Below are 24,909 nucleotides of genomic sequence, written 5' to 3'. Positions count from 1 at the left end.
ATTCTCTGGTCTGTATTTCTCAGCACATTTTTGGAAAAATAAATAACGATGATGATAAAACCTGCCTAGTCTACTTGTCTTCAATTGCTTACGTACTCCCCAGCCACAGCACCATATGTTTGGCTGTTGTTTCTAAAACATGGGACTGTGATTTGTTTAGTTCAAGGTAACAGTTGCCTCATCTCTGGAAGGTGAGCTTGTGGCTTTAAGGTGTTTTGGTGCACTTGGGGTGGGCATTTTGTAAAAACTTTGTACGTAATACAGTGTGGCACTCAAAAAAGAAATCACAAGCTATGCTATGTTTTTACACTGTTTGACAATTTGTATGAAGTTGATAGCTTAAGTTATATATATTTTTTATAATATATACTTTTGGATAAATTTTAGCTATATTTTCCTCTTCTACTTGCAGCACACATTATAGTTTATTACTGAATCACACAAAAAAATCAACTTTTTTTGCTAAAATTACCTAATAAAGACCTTTTTGAGTGGAAATGAATCATGTCAGGTTGCTGATGTTGCATGTAAGCAAATGAATAATGTAAAAGTGAACTAAACATATACCTGCATGCATACATGGAATTTATGTGATGGCTGATGCTGTGTAAAGTCACGTATTGCTTTAAGGGATCCCCTAGGCATGTTATTTAAAGTCATTATGTATCTTTACTGTTGCCCTTTTGGCCTTCTTAAAACATTCTGTTACCCAAAGAACAATCATTTTAATTTTTTTTTCTTTTGTACATATCCCCCAGGGTACTGCCTATCTCCATATGTGTTTTTTGATAACCAATGGCAAGGGCAAGGTATCTAAAATGCAGTTCCTGTTAATTTCCATGGGGTTTGGATTTGGCATTCAAACTTTGGTAATGTTCACTGAATCTATGATACAATCCAAGATACATTTGCCCATCACTAATTTTAATTAAAATATCCATTTACTGTAAATCTAATTTTCTTTACTGGCTGGCAGTAGACAACTATGAAAGACCTGGTGGCCCAGATCCTTGTTTTGACTGCCTCCTGAAAGTAGGTGCTGCTTAAAGCATGATTTCCATCATGCCTTACAGTAGTAATATAACAACTGTAGTAGATGCAGTATAGATAGAATTATGCCCAAGGAAAAAATGCAATACATTTTTCAAACATGTCCACATTTTTCTTTTCAATCAGTAATAGAAGTCCATAATAAGTGGAAAAACCTTGGCATCATTCAAAGATATAATAAACCTCACTGTGTTATCAAAAAGGAACAGTGAGAAGTAAATAAAATGAAAAACAATTCTAAGTCATTAAAAAAATAATGTCATTGTCAGTATATGCAGATATCCATTTTTAGACAAATATGTCACTTGAGCTAATATAATTCCATCCTTGACAATGATGAAAAATGAGCAAAGCAGTTCATGAATTGTGGAATTGTTTTAATTACTAAAATTTGGATTCATGCAAGCCATTACACAGAACTCCCATTTTTTCACCTATATATATATAAAAATCCAAGTTGGAGTCATTTGCTGTTATGTGCACTTCCTTCATTACATTCTCATGGTTTTCATATGTTTAGCTCCATGTTAATTGTATCCCTTTTTTCCAAACTGAATGAATATATAACTGCTTACTTTTATTCACATTTTTGCCATTGATTCAGTGCTTGCAAGTGCTGTAATTTACAGTACATATTTGTATAGATTTGTACATTAAATATTTGGATAAGAACATTTTTTTATAATTAACAAAAAAAATCCACCTTTAATTTATTTGAAGCATGGTAATTATCTGTCTTTGTAAACGGTTTTCTATAGAAAAAATAACCAGCAGAATATAGGATATAGCAATAAATATAAACAAATTTGCTGATAAAAATAACTTGGTTGAAATAGCCTAAAGTCTTCTGAGAGTTACAAAATAAATGTATAAGATTTCTTTTGGAAGAGAATCAGTAAATGTGTATAGCTACAGAAACCGTTGCACAGAGCATCTATTGCTGGACTGCAATATAAGTTACCTAAATTGACAATGGTACTATTTACCCTTGGGATTTCTTGTGTCTGCCAAGGTCAACTGAAAAACCGATAGTAAAGTCGCTGCATAAAACTGACTTAGAACTACTTTAGAGAATAAAGTATAAAAATGACTAGCTTGTAACTGTCATGACTACCACGTTATTTGTAAATACTGTTTCCCATTGGTCTCTTATTATTATTTACTCATGCCACAAATCTATACAAAGACTTTTTGGTTGGTCGAAATCATAGACATCAATAGATATGTGCATTAGTCTTTTCATAACATTCCCGTCTGATTTTATACTGGTACACTGTAATTTAAATTGTTAAGGTAATAAGCTCCAAAGAGACCACATAAAACCACCTGCTCCAAGAATTGCATTATGAAATGAATTGGAGAGACATTTAAAAATAGCAAACTGTTCAAGGGAATTTACATCCATCACATAAAGTGTCCAGCAGTTCTTAAATGCGTAAATCAAGTGTTTTATCTCACCATAAAAGCACATGAGAGCTAAAATAAGGCTGTTAGTACCCTAAGGGCATTGGACATGACTACAGAACTGCATTTCAACCAACATATGTCCGTACTTACATACAGATATTTCTATTGGCCCATCACTATGGTGGGCAGGCTTACTGACAAGCAGAAGTATACAGGAGATAGGGGAATGGGGGGCTGAAACAGCAACTGACACTACCAGGAAGTGTCAGACCTTAAAGATTACAGCAGCCTGGGATTTGAGGCACCGGTGCTAAAGAATATAGATCTAAAGGTATGCACTGGTATTGTTCTGTGTCCACACTGCAGTGCTGAAACCTGTTTAGTACTCTTAGGGATGTATCTATTTTAAAAAATGCATATCTATTCATCCAGCAAAACTGATGCAATTTAGTTCTGTGAGAATTAACCAGTAATTACTCATTAGTTTTAAGGATTTTTTGCACACTGTATGAAGCCATGGCTGTTATGTGAATGGGAAAAATCAAGTGTTCTTAAAGTATTTCCTCTTAATAGTGACATCACCACACTTATGCTCCACTGAGATCCAAGAGTCCATTTGCCAAAGTAGTCTTTTAATTTACAGTTCCTTGTGAATGGATCTGTGAATGGATAATGCAGTTGTTGGGGCACACCATGTACAGCCATGCACAGCCATGCTAAATTGGGAAAAAAAAAAGGAAGCATCCCATGATTCATGAAATGGAGGTGAGAGGGCAGTTTGAGTGTGGGTGGGGGGGCTAGAGAATGTAACTATGTTTTATGTTACTCCTTTAATATGGGGTTCTTAAGATATTTTATATTGTGATTAAATATTCTTGGGGTATGTTTTCTTCTAATTGAATGGTTCTAGGGTTAAATATACTTAGGGTATTTTCTTTTCTGTCGAATCTCAAAATCAATTGTTTTTGAGGGTAATTGTTTTTCTGATCAAAAATTCTTAGGGTATTTTTTTCTTAGGATTGTATGTTTCTATAACACAGTATGTTGCATCCACATCTGCTTTTTATGCACCAGAACGACATACAATAACATGTATAATAGTTAGCACATTCACTTTGATTTGACAACAGTGGTATAAACAGGATTCACCATATGAAAGTTAAGTTCCCCCTACAAAAGACAGGCTAAATATCAGAAGATAACATTTTGCACATAATAAAAACATTTACATGATATTATATATATGGACCTCCTAGTGTTCTGACCTGTTTACTGATCAAATACTGATTTTTGTGGAAAAAACATGACTGAGATTTGTGGGTATTGGATATCTTTAAGTTCAAGGATAAGTTCACCTTTCATAGCATGTTACATGTTACACCCATATTCAGGGTGTAAGATGTTACTGTAACACCGGCCCCTGCACCCCCACCCCCCCAAGCCCCTGTTGTGACAGCTAACAGGGGATCTTCCCTCCCTGATAGCTTCTATGCCCGCTTGGTCATGTCATTCATTCACAGAGTTCTGTAAATTGGAAATTACAAGTTCCGACAGCCTTTGCTGCTGTCTGCTTCAACTTTTCAATGAACTTCCACGGCACTATAAAACACTGTGGTAGTTCATTGATTTTTCCTGTCAGTGTGAAACTACCTGCATGTACGATGTACAGGCTGACAGTTCATACTGACAGGTCTGCAGGAGACCTGCATGGCACCAGCAATCTGCTGTATAATGTAGATTGAGGAATCTGTAGGCTGAACAAAAAAAATTTGTGGATGGCCAGCTTTAAAAACAGTTTCTTCTCCCAAGCTATCACACTCATGAATACTTAAATCCTCACACAATTGCCATTTTGCATTGTTTGTACTACTTCAGTTGTTAGATGTTTACAGATCTCACAGTGAAACATTGTTTGTGTAGTATTAAGCTGGACATACACAGATTTAAATTCTATGGGTTCAGCAGGGAGAAGTCAAATTTCAATTAGCACGTGGCTGTCCCTGCTTGACAGAAGTCGGGTATTTGATTAATAAATACAGAAACAAAAATGTGCAGCACTCTAAATAAAAAATATGTTTAAAAATATTTTTTTACTATCAATTAAATCACTTTGAATTGGTTGAAACTCATACGGCAAACCCAAAAAGCGCAAAATATGTTACAAATAAACATCAAAACAATGAATGTGTGTGTTACATATACAGTACTGTGCAAAAGTTTTAGGCAGGCGTGAAAAATTGCTGTAAAGTAAGAATGCTTTCAAAAATATGTATTTTAATTGTTTATTTTTTATCAATTTACCAAATGCAAAGTGATAAAACAGAAGAAAATCTAAATAAAATCAATATTTAGCGTGAATACCCTTTGGCTATAAACCAGCACCAATTCTTGCACACTTTGTATACTTGAATAAAAGTCAGGGATTTTGTAGGATTAGAGTCAGGTTAATGATTAACCAATTATACCAAGCAATTATTAATGATCATCAATTTCATACATAGGTTGAAACACAGTCATTAACTGAAACGGAAACAGCTGAGTAGGAGGCCTAAAACTTGGTGAGGAATAGTCAAACTCTGCTACTAAGGTAGGTAAGGCAGTTTCATGTCACAGACCATACACCATAGCAAGACTGAGATCAGCAACAAGACACAAGGTAATTAAACTACAACAGCAAGATCTCTCCCTGGCAAAGATTTCAAAGCATCAGGGGGTTTTAGGGTGTGCTGTTCAAGCTCTTATGAAGAAGCACAAAGAAAAGAGGCCAAAAACCATACCTCCAATGTGTAAACATGGCTAAGTGACTCAACTATGCATGAAAACATAGGAACTGGGGTGCAGACATATGGCAGCAGGTGCTCTGAACTGTCAAAATTTTAAATATGTTGCTGTACAAGGAGGCAGATCATTCACCAAAGGGCTAGAGAGTGGTACAAGATTGAGTTTCTGCAGGCAACTGAAGCATGGTGGGGGTATCTTGCACGTTTTGGACTGCATTTCTGCAAATGAGTTAGAGAATTGGTCAGGATCAATGGTGTCCTCAATGCTGACAAAAATAAGAAGATACATATCCATCATGCCATACCATCAGAGAGGCTTTGGATTTTACCCACATTTAATCTGCAGCAGGTCAACGACCCCAAACATACAGCCAATGTCATTAAGAACTATCTTCAGCATAAAGAAGAACAAGGAGTCATGGAAGTGATGGTTTGGCCCCCATAGAGCCCTGATTGCAACATCGCCAAGTCTGTATGGGATTACATGAAGAAACAGAAGGATTTGATATTGCCTAAATCCACAGAAGCTCTTTGGTTATTTATCCAAGATGGAACAACCTACCTGCTGAGTTCCTTCAAAAACTGTGTGCAGGTGTACTTAGAAGAATTGATGCTGTTTTGAAGACGGGGGTGGTCACACAAATATTGATTTGATTTGGATTTCCTTTCTGTCTATTTACTTTCCATTTTTGTTAATTGATAGACTATTATCACTTCTGTTATGGAAAGTATTCTTAATTTATGGCATTATTTTACACTTGCCTAACCTTTTTGCACAGTGGTGTATATGAACAACTGTCCAAAGAAATTTCTATAAAAACTAATTTTGTATGGCTGGAAGAACTTGTTAAACCTAGTACACGCTATTAGAAAATTGGACAAAAATATCCGTATTTGCAATAATCGTTCAATTTTCTGTTTGGTAGTATAATGTTTTTGAGATGCAAAATAAACTCTCCAGAAAAAAAAATCCTGAAAGGACATGCTGTAAAATTGTTAGATATCATAACATTCGATTTTGACCTAACTACTACAGTATTCATTCGATACAATTTGAGTGGCTAGACTAGACATAGACCGCAGCTACATAGGTGGGGAACTGTCCTCTGTTGTTTTCCTCTGTTGTTTTCGCACCATTAATGACATTCTCCTTTTCAACATGGGACGAGGAAATGGAAAAAATTTAACTAACGTCATCCGATTTGCTATAAGTGTGTACTAGACCACTAGCTGAATGAAAATAAACTAACAATGAATGGCCAGTCTAAGACTTTCATATAGTGTTGTGGTTTCAATGTGGGTGTGTGTATGTGCGCACATGTGTTTGTGTTTATTAGTAGATGCACACATACGCATAAATATTTATCATTTATTATATTTATGTGAAATGTACATTAAGATGTCATTTAAGCCATCCACAACTCTGCTCTGAGGTACATCACCAATCTTGTCTTCAAATATCACCAAAACCATCCTCTACGCTCCTCTCATGACCTCCAGCTCTCAAGCTCCCTTGTCTCCTCCTCCCATGCTCATCTCCAGGACTTTGCCAGAGCCTCTCCTATCTTCTGGAACTCTGCCTCAATCTGTCCGTCTATCCCCTACCTGCCTTTAGGTGACCCCTGAAAACTCATCTCTTCAGGGAAGTCTATATAAGTGAAGGAATGGACACTGCTGAACTGACCCCAGGAGTCCAATATTAAGGAATGGCCACAGCCTCTGATGCATTTTGCCCTGCCCACCAAGGCTTGGTCACAGAGGTCTTCAGGAAAGCCTATCATGCCTTCAAATAGACATTTATCACTTCCACCAGCTCATTCCCCACAGTTATAACCTTTTGTACAACTTGCCCCACCCTATTACATTGTATGCTCTTATGAGAACGGCCCTCTTAATCCTCTTGTTTTGGTTGTATTGTAGCAGAACTGTCTCCCTTTATATTGTAAAGCGCTGAGAAAACTGTTGGCGCTTTATAAGTCCTGTATAATAATAATAATAAAAAACCAAAGACAAATTCCTTGTATGTCTGTACATACTTTGCAAATAAATCTGATTCTGACTATGCACACCCCAAGGATTTAATACATAAAAATGATAAGTTAAATTGTGTGGCCCTTTTTTTTACTGCAACAGTTTCTTAAAATAATTACAGTATATGAAATTAATGTAATAGTCTGAAGTTTGGATGAAATGTTAAGCATAGTTTATAAACATTTGGTTGGACAGTATGGGAGGATTTACTAAAACTGGTGCATTGTGCATGGTAGCAAATCAGCTTCTAACTTCAGCTTGTACAATTAGGCTTTTACAATAAAACCTGGCAGCTGATCGGTTTCTACACAGAGCTGCACATTTTAGTCCAGTTTTAGTAAACCAACCCCTATATACATTCATACAGGTCTGTACACCAGATCTATAAAAGGGTCATTTAAGGGGGGAAGAGAAACATTCACAGAAAGAACTGTATACGGTATAAACAATATTAATAGCACAAATACAGCAATTAATAAAAATAATATTAAAGTAGTCTCTTACCAATAAGCAGAGCATGCCCACATGGAAGTTTTAAAACTCTATTTATTCTAGAAATGTGCTCTATTGCAAAATGAAACATTACTAGATTCATTGGGGTCTTGCTGCTTGCATTGTATTGCTGTAAGTATCGCTGCATGCACTAAGAATTAAAAAAAAAAGAAAATTAAAACATTATATATATATATATATATATATATATATATACAGTATATATTTTATAGCCAAAACTTGGAAAAAGAAACCATAATCCAAAAGTGTATAATGCTACACAGGGTATTTTTATAGAGAACAACAAGCTGTGAAAATTAAGTTACAATTTTGTTGTAAATAAATTTGCTTTATATGAGATAAATAAACTACAAGATTATTGCATCACAAACCACCAATCAATCCCTACACTGTAATAGAAAACGTAATTGTGTCTTTAGCGTGAAACAATCTTTGAAAGTGTCTCACTATGAAACAAATCTGCAATAATTACTGAATTGTGACCACATGCCCTGTGTAGTCTGGAGAAAAACATTGAGCCCCACAAAAGCAGGAAATAAGATTGCCACAGGAAATTCTACCACAGTTGGAGATTTAAATGATCATTTTAAAAACATCAAATGGCAAAATGGCTTATGTGGCCATTCAAACAGACACTATACCTCCTGCAGCAAACCCTTGCTAATACTTGGGACTGCAGTGAACAATGAAAGATGATGTGACATAACAAACAATTATTAAAACTAGTAATGTAAGGCAGGCAACTGTAGTGCTATCTTGGTCCTTTGTACACTGAATCTTTAATGCTTAGCTTGGACTGAATTTTGCCCCCTATGGTTAACCTTATGAAAATAAAACCGCACTGAGTATATATACCCATGGCTACATGAGATAAATGATGGACCTGCCATATACTGTATATGTCAGGTAAGTGAGATTGTAAAGGGCTAGGTTTTTCGTATAATCATGCAGGGCAGTAGAGTCGACCTTTCTGACTTGATTGCTCATTTGAAGGTTTCTGTACCTTAAACTTGTAAGCATATCAATTTAGAATGACTCCCGATCCCTTGCTAGCTATAACTGATCACTGCCATTTGCATTTTTTTTTTTAGATAAGGCTACTCTTGCTCTTATACATTGAGTACATAGTGTATACTGGCTGAATCCTGCTTTTGTTCACCCAACTTGAATAACATCTCTGGATTTAAGAACATTAAAAGCCATATAATTGTTTGCAAAATAATTGTAGTTTTATGCACTTAAAGCTGAACTCCAGGCAAATATCAAGCTAAATACCAGTGAATGCAGTGAAAAACAAAAATGCAGTTAGTTAAACATTCTAGTAATGTTCATAAATATTTTAATTTGCCTTGATTTCAATCTATTGTAATGGCCTGTACAGCAGCATTGGGACTGGGAAAGGGAGGGGCATTACTTGGGATAATTTACGTGTCCTGCCTTTACATGTGATGACAAGGAACATGCTGAAGTGATGAAGGAGCAGGAAGATAAAATCATCAATATATTGCTACTCTTTCACTGTCCAATGGGGACAGGGAGGTTTTCTAGTTGTATTAGTGAACTGCAGCAGGAAAAATCAGGTCACCAGTCTGGCTGTGTTGAATGATAGGTTGTGTATCTTGGGGATAGCTGGACCCAAATAACTTTTTTTGGCACATAAGATTATGTAAGACTTAATGAAACTGTAATTAACATTTTTTTTAATTATTTGATCCTTTAAAGATTGACATATAGCAGTAGACTGTGGGGCTGTCATCTTGGTGCTCGCAACACCACTCCACTCCAAGTAATGTGGAACAAGCATTAACCTATGAGGTCTGAAAAGTCTGAACTCCCATCCTGAATATTTGTTTTAGGCCAATCATTCACTTTGTAGATAATCCAGAATCAAATTGAGAGTCCCAGCATGTGAAATTCAACAAAGGAATTCTATTTTTCACAGGCTCCCTGTTCAATGAACAAGTGGCCATTAGTAATGTATTAATCTGCCCAGTTTTGATTTGTAGGAGCTCACTGAATCCTGCTTAAAATCTGCAATACCCAAACATAAAGTTTAACTCCAGGTTTGATTTATCTTTAAATAATTTGTTTGAGCCAGGCTAGTCCAAATGGAAGTCTCCATACTATTTCCAGAACACAGAGCTATATATTGTTTGTAGCTGATTTTACATACAGTTTGTACGGTGCTCTCAGTAAGCACATGTATTAATGTAGGAAATAATTTTTTGGACCAGCTTGGTCCAAACAAACTATTTAAACTGTATTTCCCCTTTGCAGTCAAATTTGAGAAAACTTCACTATATTTGTTATGTGTTCCGATTCCCACAGCATGCTTTTCTTTGTAATGTTTTTTTGGGATGTTTCCAAGGAGAAGGTGTCATGGCTGACTGCAAGGTTTTTTGAATCTTGTCAGTGCGAAATTGTTTTAAGTCTTTCCTTATTAGCATACAGCACAAGAAGCCTAGCCTCTAAACCTTTAATCCTTTGTATGCTCTGTGAATAGGAAAAGGTAACACATAAGAAGTAGGTGTTATCCCAATTGTGCTACAAAAGTGGAAATACACATTAGAGTTAAATTAAACCTGAAGTTCAGCTTTAACATTGAACCCTATTAAAGCCTATGGGAGACAAATCTTGATAAGTTCTGGCCATCTTCATAGCTTAATTTCAAGATATTGTCAAACACGTTCACAGAGAACTGGGCACTGTGGCGAGGGGTATCAGTACCTTAAATTATATGTTTGGAAAAAGCATTTAGGATTCTATGTGATGTTACAAAACACTACAATTTTCACAGACAGCAACACTGTATTTTGGCATCAAATATTTTGATATTTTATAATATTGTGTTTCGTTTAATTGATTTTAACCTTTACATTCAGCTTAGAATAAATACAGCAGCAGCTTCCCCCACCAAATATAATTAATTGAAAAGTAAAAAGGTTTTTTTTTAGGGTTTGGTAGTTTAGTTTAATTTAGTTCAGTACTGTTTATCCATTATTAACAGGACTGATCTGAATTTTGGAAGTAACAGCTTCAACAGTTCTGTAGAAAGCTTACTCAGATCTAGGAAAGTGTACAGCTCTCAGTTCATACAACTTGGCCAGTTGTACAACAGTTTAATAGCATAGTATATTTACTTATATTTTCACAGTACACCAATGCAATTGTCATAAAAACGTACTAAAATGTTATAACAGACTACACAAAAAACATCAAAACTTTGACCTCACATTTTCTGAACCTCTTCCTTCCCAATATCCCCAATTATTCCCAAGAAAATAAAAATGTAGATTTCAGGTATGTGTTTTGTAGAAATGGGCTAGCATTAGGATAGTACTTGAAGAGGTAGGAGACCATGCAGGTTTTATTTTGAAATAAACAGAGTGCATTATTTGAGAGGCAATAACCACAAATATTTTACAGTGGCTGGACAGTATGTAAGCAGCTTGGTAAACTAGCAGTATAAGAAGGAGAGATGAGACAGGTTTAATCTTGAAATAGTGTATTCATTTATTGTGCTCAGCGGCTGAAAAGTATTAAAGCAGTATGGTTAGGACACAAAATAACAGAGAAGAACGTGCCAGTTTTTATCTTGAAATGAGCATTAGAGTATATTATTTTAGAGGTAGCTGGGAGAGAATATGCTGGTCATGAGGATGTTTTTTTATGCTGCCATACATGGTGCCTTCAGCACAAAGAGCATCTAAGTGTACAATGTGTTTTTAATTTTTTTTTTATAAATATTGGTTTATATACAGTATATATATATATATATATATATTTCTAAATAATTAAATGCTCAGAGATATTTTTTTGAAGTAGTACAGTAAATCCTGATCTGCATGGGTAAGTGTAAGTTCAAATCAATAATAATAGAGGTTCAGCTATTCTCGTGTGTCCTTTGCATGTGTGTGGGTGTGACTTAGTGGGTGTGTTTTACATTAACACAGATTTTTGCATTTCACTTTGGAGAAATTTTCATTTTCATAGTATGGTCAACGTAAATAGCACTAGAATCGGTACAGATCAAGCTGTGAAAACATTTGGGGGGAATTTACTAAAACTGGATCTTAGAGAACCTGGAGTAGCTGTACATAGTAACCAATCAATCCGTTTATAACTTCAGCTTGTTCAGTTAGGCTTTGGAAATGAAAGTTAGAAGCTGATTGATTGCCATGCACAGCTGCACCAGATTCTTTCTGCTCCAGCCTTAGTAAACGTCCCTTGTTGTGTGTTGGGGCATTACAATAGGCCACAAACTTTAGAATTTAAGCAGGAGCAAACATCTGAAATTTGTGTAACGACGTATGTATGTTCTAGCTTCATGTTACATATTTCATCATATGTGACTGACTTCATCAGGAGGCATATGCAGTGCTGTTTCATGTTGGAGAGCATGTGATTACTTTACAATTTTATCTTAACAAAGTTTAAGAAAGGTGACGGTTAAGAAAGGATTTTTAAATAAATTCTTTAAAAATCATACAATGTGATTTCCTGAATTATTTTTTTAAATTCTGTTTCTCAGAGTGGGAATGCACCTACAATGTGAATTTCAGACCCCTGCATGATTTCTAAGTGGGCGAACTTGCAAAATCGCAGGGTGTTTAAATACTTCTGTTCCTCACTGTAGATCAGGATAAGGCCAGAATTACATCAGGATCAGGACAGATTTACATCAGGATCAGAAAAGAAACCCGCTTGAAATCATGTTCGCAAACTCACGACATCTTCTATTCAGAAGCTGTTCCCATAGAAGTCAATGAGACTGTAATTTGCACCTGAACTGGACCACACTGCTCAGAAATCGGACAGGATTCTTTTTCAGTCTGCACTGAGTTCACACTGCCAGTGCACTGGACATATGTAAACAGGCATAGGAAGCAATGTTATTTCACATGTCATGCGGATTGGATAAGGTTCAAACTGCATCAAATCCGCATATATGTGAACCGGCTCTCAGATAGGGGTTTCAGGGGACAGAATCAATACACAAATCACTGTTTGCAGGCAGCAAGGTACTTTGGGGTATGTAATCTTTTGAAATGTAAGTTAAATAGCAAAGAAGCTGCAAAGCACGCAGGGAATCAAGGAAGTTGTGGATAGAAATGGCCATCAATCAGGCAGAGATTTTTGAAGTAATCCTCTATTGGATTGGCAAAAATAACTATTATTTGGATTTCTATTACAATGCTGATGTTATGAAATTAAATTGAATGCTGTGACCATAGAGTTCCTTTAAGATTTTAGTCTGTATCATCTGCAGCTGGGATTTTATAGCCATTGGTAATCCAAGACTGATTCCTATTAATGAATTAACATGTCCAGGCAGATTTGTATTTCTGTACAAAACCTCTCAGAGAGCACATGGGCTGCAGGGCAAACCAGGAGTTATGGTGAACACTGTGAAAGCTATAACTAGTAGTTCAATTGGACACCCAGTGTTCCATAAGGTCCTCACTAAGAGTGTTCACAACAACCTTTACCCTATTTAGTCAGCAAATGTGGTTCAGGCAGTGTTTGCCTGCAGCTGGACCTGGACCAGGGCTGCCTGCAGCTGGACCTGGCCCCATAGTTAAAAAACTTTTAAAAGTGAGTTTCAATGAGATTGAAGCGATAGAGGAACATTGGTTATCAGAGGCGATTCTGCTACCATCAGGAAATGTGTCGAAGAGGTTCTTAAACAGCAGGTGTTACATTTTCACTAAGAAACCCAATAGCTGTTTCTCTGTTTGTTGGCTTGAATTCTGGGTTCCTTGTAGAGACATTTGAACACAAAATAGCTTGATCACCATAAGTTGCCTGCAGCAGAGGACTAGCACTTTCTTCAGCAATCTCACCCCACCCATATACAACTCCTCTACTTGAAGTTTGCCTTTTCCTCCTCCAACCAGCACCCCAACCAGCCTCCTCATTGTATTCCTCCTTTGTCTACTGCCTGATTCTTGAGACAGAGGGAGCAGGAGGTAAAGGAATGTGTGCTCCAAGGAGAACATAAGAGGGAATGTATTACTAATCCTTCCCTTTTCCTGACTCACCATTTTGGTTGCCTCTTCTGATATTGCCAAAATATTGCATACTGCCTGAATAATGAGCCATTGATGCAGTGAAAGTAACAGCAGCTCCCCAGTGTCTGTCCTCCTACTATAAGGCCCTCATCAATCATGTGCTGCTACTGCTGCCTCTACAGCATGGCCATCATTGAGTTCCAGCACAATTGGGTGTCACAAATGAGGAGGCTGGCAAACAGCTTGTGTTGGTGCTGCATTTCTGCTAGGTGAACACCACCTAAAGTGGCCACAAACCTGCTTGGCCATATCATGGACCTCTGGAAGTCAGGGTTTATGAGGAACAGCTGCTCCACAGGGATGAGGATTAGGGAAGAGAAAATGGTTTGATTTGAATCTAAGTTTTTGTTTGTCTAAATTTCCAAACTTTTGCTTGTTCAACCACCTGTTCGGTCGAAGCCAAACATTTTATATGGAAGCGTCATTTCTATTGCTTCTATATATGACAAATTCCAGCTGTCAATGGTTGCTAAGGAAAGGGTGGGTGCCAATATCCTTAGAAAATGCTGACATCACAGACACTATTGACTTACATGGCTGTAAATCCCTGGCCACATAAGCAAAGGGGCAATGACAATGATGCACTGTCCAAATATGGCCACTGTCCATGACCATATTTTGTGAATTAACTCAACATTATCCCTGTCCCTTCCCTTCAATAGCCTATTTTGGGAGCTGACATTCAGTGAGCAGTAATGGCAGGATTGGTCATGCCTACCAGGTCTGTCAGGTTTTTTTTTATTTTGCCGTGTTAGTGGTCCACGGGTGGCATGAATGACAATGGATTTGTAACAAATGGACTTTTTTGGTGATATATATTTTTTTAATAAAAGACTTATCAAATATTTGGGTGTCTTTATCTCTAGGATACTTTTTTTTGTAAATGAGCAGGCATACTATGTGTTTAAAAAATTCTGAGTACATTTTGATGTCTTGGAACCTTATATATACAGTATATATAAAAATTCTTTGGTAAAAAGTATTTTAATGACAATACAGTATTTAAAAAAAACAAACTTTTTTTGTCTTAACTTTGACACCTTGAGGCCTGGTTCACACTAGTGCAATTTAGGATGTGACTTGAGTCACACAGAATCGCATGACAATATTTCTGTTCATTGTTTTTAATGGTGACTGTTCACATCAATGCAACTTAGCACAGAGCGATGTTGGAAAAGGTTCCTGCACTACTTTGGTACAATTCTAGTGCACTTTTTGCCCCATGGAATATGCAGACCACTTCAAAGTAGCATCAAATTAGCATTCAACTAGCATTACATAATCACACTGTAAGTCAGATCATTATCGGACTGAAGCAGTGTGAAACAAACCTTTAAGTTTTACATATATTAGCTTGCATTGGTTTCAATCTCCTTTATTACAAATATCTGACAGTTTTAAAGGTACTGGCAGAGGTTCTGCACACAAAGGTTGTAGGGGTGATCAAGTCCTACAATACAAGGTGGCAGGGCAAATCTACCTTTTATATTAAAGAGCAACTGCTATACAGCCACAGTATGCCCAGGATGTAGTTAGGTGTCTGACACTACCTTCCTCTTCTTCTTCTTCACAGGAACAAAGCAGCTAGTATTTTGCAACTGTTTCTAATGTGTTACTTTTCTCCTTCTCCTCTTCTGCTAAATCCTTCACAGCCCTGCAAACATCACAAGTACCTGGGGATTTCAGCTGGCACTGATGTTTTTCTGTCCATTGTTCATAGAGATGTATGTCTATGTCTGGCCACCCTTTATTTTTATGTTTTTCAGCATCTACTAAACTTGGACTTCAGGCAAACAGCTAATTACGCACTTGAAATATATATATATACATAGTTAATTGTCTTATCTGACAAAATACAGTACATGTAATTCTTTTTGATCAGATTTGTGATGCCTCTCAAGATTTACATTTGTTGTAAAGAATAGCCAGGTCCCTGAGCTGCATTTAAGGACTTGGTTGAATGGCCCATGATGGACAGCATTGTACGTATAAGTTATCTTTGTGTTTGTCTCTACTGTAAGCATTTTTACAGTGTTAGACTGGCAGCATTGTGAAAAAGCAAAAGAGCCTGTATTGGGTTTTGCCTCTCCTTATCCTAGTCTCCATCCTGCTGTACAGGACATGTCAAGATGTACGGTACTTTTTCTAGCTGTATTTAAATTATCATTTAATTATATTATTAAATGCATATCTGAATTCAATCATTTTAATCTTTCTGGAGCTCAGCTTTACATGTTGTGTAACCATTTAAAAAGCCTACCTATTCAAATAAAGTGAGAGAAACATTGGTTTTTAAAATTAGATGGTGACATTTACAATTCAAAGGGATACACTTGGAGCTTAAAACTTTTCTCCAGTTCTTTGAACTATGAACAAATAAAGCATCCTCTATTCACTTGGCACTTTTGTACTAGTAACAATAAAATGTACATCATCTATCACTTGTAATGAACAAAAATCTGTCAGCCTTTATTGCTGTAGGGCAAGCAAGATCTGTTATTTATGGTGATGGCTACTTTTTTGTTTCTTTTTTTTAAGGAAATGAAAAGAACAAAATTATACACAGAAAACAATCTGTCATATTATATTAGTTGATGAAATTTTTTTTTAAAAAGTGACTCTCCAACAAAGACAGCAGCTCAAGATGATCACATTATGAGATATAAACTAAAAATAACTATATATTATTCTGTACCAGGTTGGCGGACTTTCACTTATATTTTTCCAAGTTAAATAGAAAAAATATACTGCTGTTCTCTAAATAAAAAGCACCTCATGCATCTAACTAACCTACATGATCATGAATAGAGATCTGTGTAAATTAAAATATGAAGAGTCAGCAGAAGTCCTTTTTCTATGTTGCAGTACTATTATCCTATTCCATTATATTTCATAGTTTGTAGTCTGGAATTTCTACACTGTATGTGCTCTCATTTAAATATCCAAAATGTATTAGTAACCTGCTCCCATTATGATTTTATAAAGACTTGAAAATGCACAACCCCAAATATCCAGACACTGTTTTTCCCTATAAGTCAAACTGGTGAAGAAGTGTATTCCTAAGAGGAAAAATAAAAGTAGTACTTGAATTTTAATGGGTTCATTCTGCATATAAAGATGTTGTAACCCCCAAAAAATGAAAAAAAAAAATCCCATTCCTTTAAAGCATGGTCTACAGCATAGTGCTTCCTCAGTGTCATTTGTGTGCGTCTATGTTGCAAAATACCTGGTTGATCCTGTCTGTTTCTGTGTCCCCCTATGTGTATTGACTATGTTAATAATGGCTGCTGATCCATGATACCATGGTCAGTTTACGTGCCTCCGTCATCCCGCTGTCTCTGTAGTCTCTCCCTCCCTCCCTGCCTGCCTGTCAGTTCCGTAATCTGTGAGTAAGAGTCAATCTCATCCCTGGCTCTCCCCTCCCCTCCTGCCTCTATCCCCTGTGGCTGGAGTAGTTCTAAAGTTAAATAACTGGTACCTCCTCTATTTTAAGAAGAATAAAAGTACTGTGTGTCAGTTGTTTGAAAATTAAAATTCTAAATATCTTCTTGCACAGCGCCACTGTGCAATCATTTGATCTCCCTCTGCTGGCCGGCTGATGTCAGAGGGGAATCTCAGCCCCTCCCACCACTCTCCATAGATCGGGGAAGGAGGGAGATCACATGACCGCACAGCAGCACTGTGTAAGAATATATTTAGGATTATAATTTTCAAAAAACTGACAAACAGTACTTTATATCTTCATACAACACTGGGGATATCAGTAATTTAAAAATGTGACTTTACAACCACTGTAAGGTCCATCTCCAGACATATACCTATCCATATTCATACCTTCCTCCCACTCCCCTCCAAATCATTAGTTGTTTTTTTTGTTTTTTTAGGAAGTCATCTGATTTTACTGTCACCTCTTCCAGGAGTGGGGAAAGAAGGTCCAGTATGTCAACCAGTCTACTTATTGTGTTCTCATCACATTGTGCAGTCTTCTGGAGCCTCAAGAAACTGAACAAAAAGATTCCACCCTACCCCAGCAGCCATGTGAGTATCCAAAGCAGGAGCACTGTGTAGCACAATTCGAAACTCGGGAGCTGATTGTTTCAGCTCCTGGGCATTTAGCTGGGTCCCACTATCACAGACACTAATATCCTAAAGCTCACATGATATTTTAGTGATTACGTTTAAATCTACTATGAAGACAAAATTTAAGAAATAGATAAAACTATATAAATATGCTTACAGTTTTAAGCTCCTCTATGTCTACAATTTCATTATAATTCTTTTCAGAATTCACTGATGTTTTCTGGAAAATATAATCTCCAAAGAAAAGATTGCGCATGTCCTCATCTTGTACCTCTCTCCCAATCACCAGATGAGTGAAGAGGTGGCTCATCTTCTCTTTAAACTGGGACTGTACAACATTCTAAAAGAAGAGCAGAGAAAACAGTATTCTGGTATTACAATATTATATACTAATACAGACCGAACATTACATTTACCCAACATTGATAATAGCAGTTGTGCTGTATTATAGCACAGGCAAATTACAGCAAAACAGTAATTCAGCTCTGTCCTATCATCATATTACCGGTGACCTTTATGTCATATGTTAATATTTTAATTTATGTGCATGACATTCAACAATTCCTTGGTGGATTCTTTTTCAGATGTGTAAAAACAATGCAAAATGCAAAACAAGTAAATATATCATACAAACTTCAGCATATATGCTAAGAGCTCATATCTGCAGTTTGAAATCACTAAAAATATACAGCATATTACTAGAAGGAAGTGTTCTGTATTCAAAGGAAATTGGCAGCTAAATAATTTTAAAAATGGTTATGACTGCAAAGCTAAAGTGCATAGATTTTATACAGTCACTTTCCAACGATACATACTGTATGTAGTAGCCAGTCATATATTTTACCTGCTTAGCTAGCCAATTTATGCTAAACCATGACATTCAGGGTTTGATTTACTAAAACTGGAGAATGCAAAATCTGGTGCAGCTGTACATGATAACCAATCAACTTCTAACTTCAGCTTGTATAATTACATTTTGACGAAAAACCTAGGAGCTGATAGGCTTCTATGCAGAGCTGAACCAGATTTATCACTCTTCAGTTTTAGTAAATCAATCCCTCAGTTACAGTTATGCTTTACAATGTTTTTTAAATATATGCAACTCATGAACAGCTCACAGATAAGGACAGAAAAAAATATAATTTTCTTAGCACATATCAGTATGCATATTGGAGTGTTTAGCTTTATACGAATATCGCCACTTACAAGTTTCAGAGTTAAAAAGGAACACATAGGCTCCATCCTGATGTGGCCAAACCCAAACCTCTATTTTTGCAAACAATAGATTTACTTTAAAGTAAATGTGTGCTCATTCAGGTTTGCTTTAGACCTACACCCTCCAAGCAGCACATACTCACCCTTCTTTTTCCCTGCTACTCTATTCATTAACTGGAACCAAAGAAAACATTCATTACTGAGTTTTGAGCATCATGTGATCCATGTGAGAGCTGGGCCAGTCATCACTAACACAGGAAGCTCCATAGCCCTGTGTGAGCTTTCACTCCCAGGAGCTAAGCAAAAAGTCAGGGGAGTAAATTTAAAGCAAGTATAGTGTTGCATGGACAAACACAGATTGACTTACAACTGAATAGCCCCCTTTTTCTTGTATCCAATCAAGGTATTGGGGGGGGGGGGTGAGCAAAGTGGAAATACGACATGTACAGTATGTAAGGAAATATTGCATGGCTTACAGTTTATTTTTCAATTGGCAAAATAAAGGTGTACATGCAATAAAAAGTGCAATTATTTGTATAGATAACAGCACAACTCCGTTTATTTCAGTCCTACTAAATATTAAATGTGGAGTTGATATTCCATAACTCTCAACTGTTTCTTATTTAGAGGAACTATCCTTCTTTTGAAGCCAAATCCCTTTGCCCCACTATTCTTCTCAGCTTTTCCTCTTTTTCATCTGATGTAGAGGCCTTCACAAATGAAATGTACTATAACTACCAAAATTGATATACTACACTATATATGTAATCTTACTTCTAAATGATTGGTTTTGTTATTTCGAAAAAAGCCTGTGTAAATGATATAGGGGCACAGAAGAGATGTATCCTTGTCCACATACTTTGATCTAAAAAAATTACCCTTTTTCCCATTCCAGAAAGTTGGATAATATAATGTGTTTATTCATTTTGAAATATCTCATGCAGACACACTTTAGTGGCACAAAAAGCTCCAAGCTGATATTAAGAAAAGAAAATCAAATTATACTTGGGTAAACCTTTATTTCTTTCATGATTTCTGAACTTTACATGTTTGCTGTGGAATTTCCACGAGTGCCAAGATGAACAATCCATAATGCTTTGCAGTACACTATGAATTCTAGTCGTGCAATACTTTGGCCAATAATGTGTTTTGGCCTAAATTCCAACCTCCTCACTGAATATAAAAGTCAGCTCTCCCATCAGCCTCTTGTCAGTGTGTTGGAGTTAGCAATGTGAAGAACAGTTGGCATTTTGTCTTGTTCCGCTTGTTATGATGTTAACAACAAGTTCTGGGTTTATTAACTACTTGACCTCTGGAAGATTTACCCCACTTCATGACCAGGCCATTTTTTGCTGTTCGGCACTGCGCTATTTCAACTGGTAATTGCGTGGTCGTGCAATGCTGTACCCAAACCAAATTTATGTCCTTTTTTCACACAAATAGAGCTTTCTTTTGGTGGTATTTGATCACCTCTGCAGTTTTTACTATTGCATTATAAACAAAAAAGACCAAAGTTAGTCATACATTTAGCCCAAAATTTATTCTACTACATGTCTTTGGTAGAAAAAAATCCCAATACATGTATGTTAATTGGTTTGTGTGAAAGTAATAGTGTCTACAAACAATGGTATATATATATTGGAATTTCCACAGCTTTTACTTTCTGACTGTCTGTCACATTTCTTGAGATACTAAAATGCCAGGGCAGCACAACCCCCCCCCCCAATGACCCCTTTTTGGAAAGTAGTTACCCCAAGGATTTTTCAGTGAGACATGTTGAGTCCATGGAACATTTTATTTTTTGCCACAAATTTTTTGAAAATTAAAATGTATTTTTTTCACACAAACTTGTTAATTAAATGATATATTGCTCATGCATGCCATGAGTATATGTGAAATAACACCCCAAAACACATTCTTCTACTTCTCCCGAGTATGGGGATACCACATGTGAGAGACTTTTTGGCAGCCTAGTTACATACAGGCCCCCAAAATCCAATGACCACCTCCAGGCTTTCAAAGGGTATATTTCCTTATATCACTTCCCCACTACCTATCACAGTTTCGGAGGCCCTAAAATGCCAGGATAATGCAAACACCCCAAACAAAATGACCCCTTTTTGGAAAGTAGACACCCCAAGGAATTTGATAAGAGGCATGGTGAGTATTTTATCATTTTTGTCACAGGATTTTGAAAAAGAAAAATGAAAAGAGAAAATACATTTTTGTTTTCTTTCTTCGTTTTCCAAAAACATGCGGCAACAAATAAGATCTGCAAAATACTCATCATATGTAATATAAAGTGATGTAGCGCTTACACAAAATAAATACTGTATAAACAATAAATATCGTGCATATACAGTGACCCCACACACTCAGGTGACTGGCAAGTGAAAAATAAATGAATATTAGTGCAGCCCATGGGCTGTGAAGCTACATGAATTTATAAATCACACAAGAAATTAAAGTGAAAAAAAGTGAACAACCAATTTAAATAAGGATGATAAATCAAAATCTAGTGATCACACTAATTCCCACCAATTGATCTGAATGAGATTAAAAAAAAACTATATTTGTGCTCTAAAAAAATCCAAGTGAAATACTATAATGAACGCATGTGTACATATACACTCAAATGATTGATAAAATAAAAACAAAAGTGAACAATACATAAACACATATACTGCTGCATGCGTATTGGTGAAAAGATGATATTCCAACGTGTATATATAATAAAACACTCCCTTCAAATCCCCACAAAATTCAAACCAATAAAAATATTATAAAGTCCAAAAAATGGTGTTATTTCAAAACACTTAATCTTCCAACAAAACACCCGTGTTCAAGTGAATGAAGCTTTTGATTTATCATTCTTATTTAAATTGGTTGTTCACTTTTTTCACTTAAATTTCTTGCATGATTTATATATTCATGTAGCTTCACAGCCCATGGGCTGCACTGATAATCATTTATTTTTCACTTGGCAGTCACCTGAGTGTGTGGGGTCACTGTATATGCACAATATTCATTGTTTATACAGTATTTATTTTGTGTAAGCGCTACATCACTTTATATTACATTTGCTGTACAAATGGGCAGCTGCACTTACCATAGTTTAGTTTGTTTTTTTATAGTTAGGAGGCAGAAGCGCAAGCGGTCTCACCTTTTATTCAAAATACTCATCATGCCTCTCAGCAAATACCTTAGAGTGTCTACTTTCCAAAAAGGGGTCATTTGGAGGGGTTGCTTCTACTATCCTGGCATTTCAGGGCCAACATTAGAAGCTTATATGGGATGTGGGCAGCTGCACTTACCATAGCTTAGTTTGTTTTTTTATAGTTAGGAGGCAGAAGAGCAAGCGGTCTCACCTTTTATTCAAAATACTCATCATGCCTCTCAGCAAATACCTTAGAGTGTCTACTTTCCAAAAAGGGGTCATTTGGAGGGGTTGCTTCTACTATCCTGGCATTTCAGGGCCAACATTAGAAGCTTATGCCACACATCACCCACTCTTGAAGTCCAAGCCTTTTCTGACACTTTTTGTTTACTTGATAAAACTTTTTTTTTGCTACAAAAATTACTTGGAACCCCCAAACATTATATATTTTTTTAAATCAGAGGCCCTAGAGAATAAAACAGTGGATGTTGAAATTTTTTACATCACACCGTATTTGCGCAGCAATTTTTCGAACATCTTTTGGGAAAAATACACTTTTTAGAATTTTAATGTACAAAAACACAATATATTGCCAAATTGTTTGATAGAATATAAAAGATGATGTTAGGTCGAGTAAATAGATACCCATACAATGGTGAGAAAGTACATACATTTTAACAGCGACGCTTTAAAAGCCTTTACAGGTCAACAATTTATATTTACATAGGAGGTTTAGTGCTAGAATTACTGCCCTTGATCTGACGTTCATGGCGATACCTCACATGCATGGTTCAACCGCTGTTTACATACCGGCACAAAGTTAATGCTTGCATATGCAGGTGCACACGCACGCAGAAGGGCAAGAGTTTTTTTTTTCTTTTTAGTTATTTTGATTTTTTTTACACTGTCCCTTTCATTTTTTTTTAATCACTTTTACTGCTAGCACAGGGAATGTAAATATCCCCTGTGACTGCAATAGGCATTGACAGGTATTCTTTTTTAAGAAATCTGGGGTCTATTTGACTCTAGATATCTCCTCTGCCCTTACATCATCTGATCTCACTTAGATCGGTGTGATCAGATGCTTTCCCAATTTATAAATGATGCTGTTTATAACCTGCAAAACTGAAGTGATGAAATGCTCGTAGGTTCCGATTTCTTAGACTATAGAGATGACTGGATACATTCCAGTCTCTGATCAACTCTATGTTCAGCCAGCAGAATTGCTGGCTGCATTCTTGGATTCCCCTGTGGGACAGGAGAGCCCGAGAAACTGAAGGCGGCAGGAGGTGGGGGGGGCTGTCCCTTCCCGCTGCTTGTAAAAATGATTCAACAGCTAACTGGCCACTAGGATTGCATTTACATGAAAGCTGACGACCAGCTGAAAAAAAAACAATACCAGGATGATGCCTGTAGCTGCTGTATAACCACTCAAAGTCCAGCGATGAACCAGTACATTGCTGGTCCATGTTGGGCATATATGTAACAGCAAAGAACATGGGCATATGATGAATCGGGTCTGTGGACCAATATGAACACAATTCATTATTTTTTGTAATGCCCATGTTGAGGGTTAGGCCCAAAAAAGTTTTAAACTCAGAAACTGTGATAGGTTTCCATGTGAATTGTCTGGCAAGAGCTGAAGTTGGGTGGGCAGCGATGTATGGTTGTGCATATAAATTGCTTTGGCTCACAATCAATTGGTACAAATCTTCTGTGAAAAACAGCGGAGGGGCTAAACGCCAGTGCTGGCAGCGAACGGGGCCGATCCTGCTAACTCTGCATTTTTGGGGACACTATACAAAGCAGGCACTAGTATAGTTCTGTTAATAGGGGAGATCAAAGGGTTAAATGTGCTAATGTGTGTGTGTGTAAAATGTAGTATGGTGCTCTCACTTCTCTCCCGGGACCGACTGGGAGCAGGTGCGTTCAAACCCCAAAATACGTTGCTTTGCCCACAGCTTCTGCTTGACCACAAAATGTGTGTAAGTGGTCGGCAAGTAGTAAAAAAAAACCCTTAAAAGTTTTCTTTTAGTTCTCAATATGGTATTTTTTTTTTGTTTTTAAACTTTTATCAGAATAGTACAGTGTTACCACTGGATGTTGCGCCCAAAGGACAGTTCAGAGTCTAGGATTACACCTAGCACCCTGGCATTCAAGGAGGAACCAATGGTTGTGCTATTGATCTTGATTGTAAAGTCAGGAGGGGAGGATCAGGGAGAAGTAAAAAAAATAGGAGCTCAATTTTGGACAGATTGAGCTTGAGAAAGTCATGTGACATCAATACTGACATGTCACTCAGTAAATTAGTGAGGGGATTTAGGGGGTGAACGGAAGATTAGAGTAAAAAATCTCTGTTTCGTCAGTGTAGAGTTGGTATTGGAAGCCATGGAAGGTTAACAACTGACCCAGGGAAGAGGTGTAGAAAGAGAATAATGGGGGCTCAAAGACAGAGCTTAGGGCTAGAAGGAGAGACAAAAATATAGAGTTGCAGGTGACACTGAAGGTGTGGTGAGATAGGTAGGAGGATAACCAGGAAAGAGCAAAGTGGAGGGAGTGGATTTTATTGAGGAGACGTTGGTGAATGACTGTGTCAAAGGCAGTC

At 36.7% G+C, this 24,909-nt stretch overlaps 1 protein-coding gene across 1 annotated transcript in view; it reads right to left on the bottom strand.

Annotated features, from left to right (window-relative positions):
• LOC149471958 (dynein axonemal heavy chain 3-like) overlaps window positions 1-24,909 on the bottom strand; it is a 710,466-nt gene that overhangs the window by 558,116 nt on the left and 127,441 nt on the right. Inside the window, exons 5-6 of the mRNA XM_089652692.1 lie at window positions 18,090-18,272; window positions 7,773-7,911 (exon numbers count right to left, since the gene is read on the bottom strand). Coding sequence (XP_089508818.1) covers window positions 7,773-7,911; window positions 18,090-18,272 — 322 coding nt within the window. The remainder of the gene's footprint in view (window positions 1-7,772; window positions 7,912-18,089; window positions 18,273-24,909) is intronic.

Source organism: Staurois parvus, unplaced genomic scaffold (assembly GCF_062004578.1).
Source record: "Staurois parvus isolate SC_StPar_1 unplaced genomic scaffold, SC_StPar_1.0 ptg000025l, whole genome shotgun sequence".
Taxonomy (NCBI): Eukaryota; Metazoa; Chordata; class Amphibia; order Anura; family Ranidae; genus Staurois; species Staurois parvus.
Note: the sequence above shows the minus strand (reverse complement) of the source record. Positions and strands in the feature narration are given on the sequence as shown.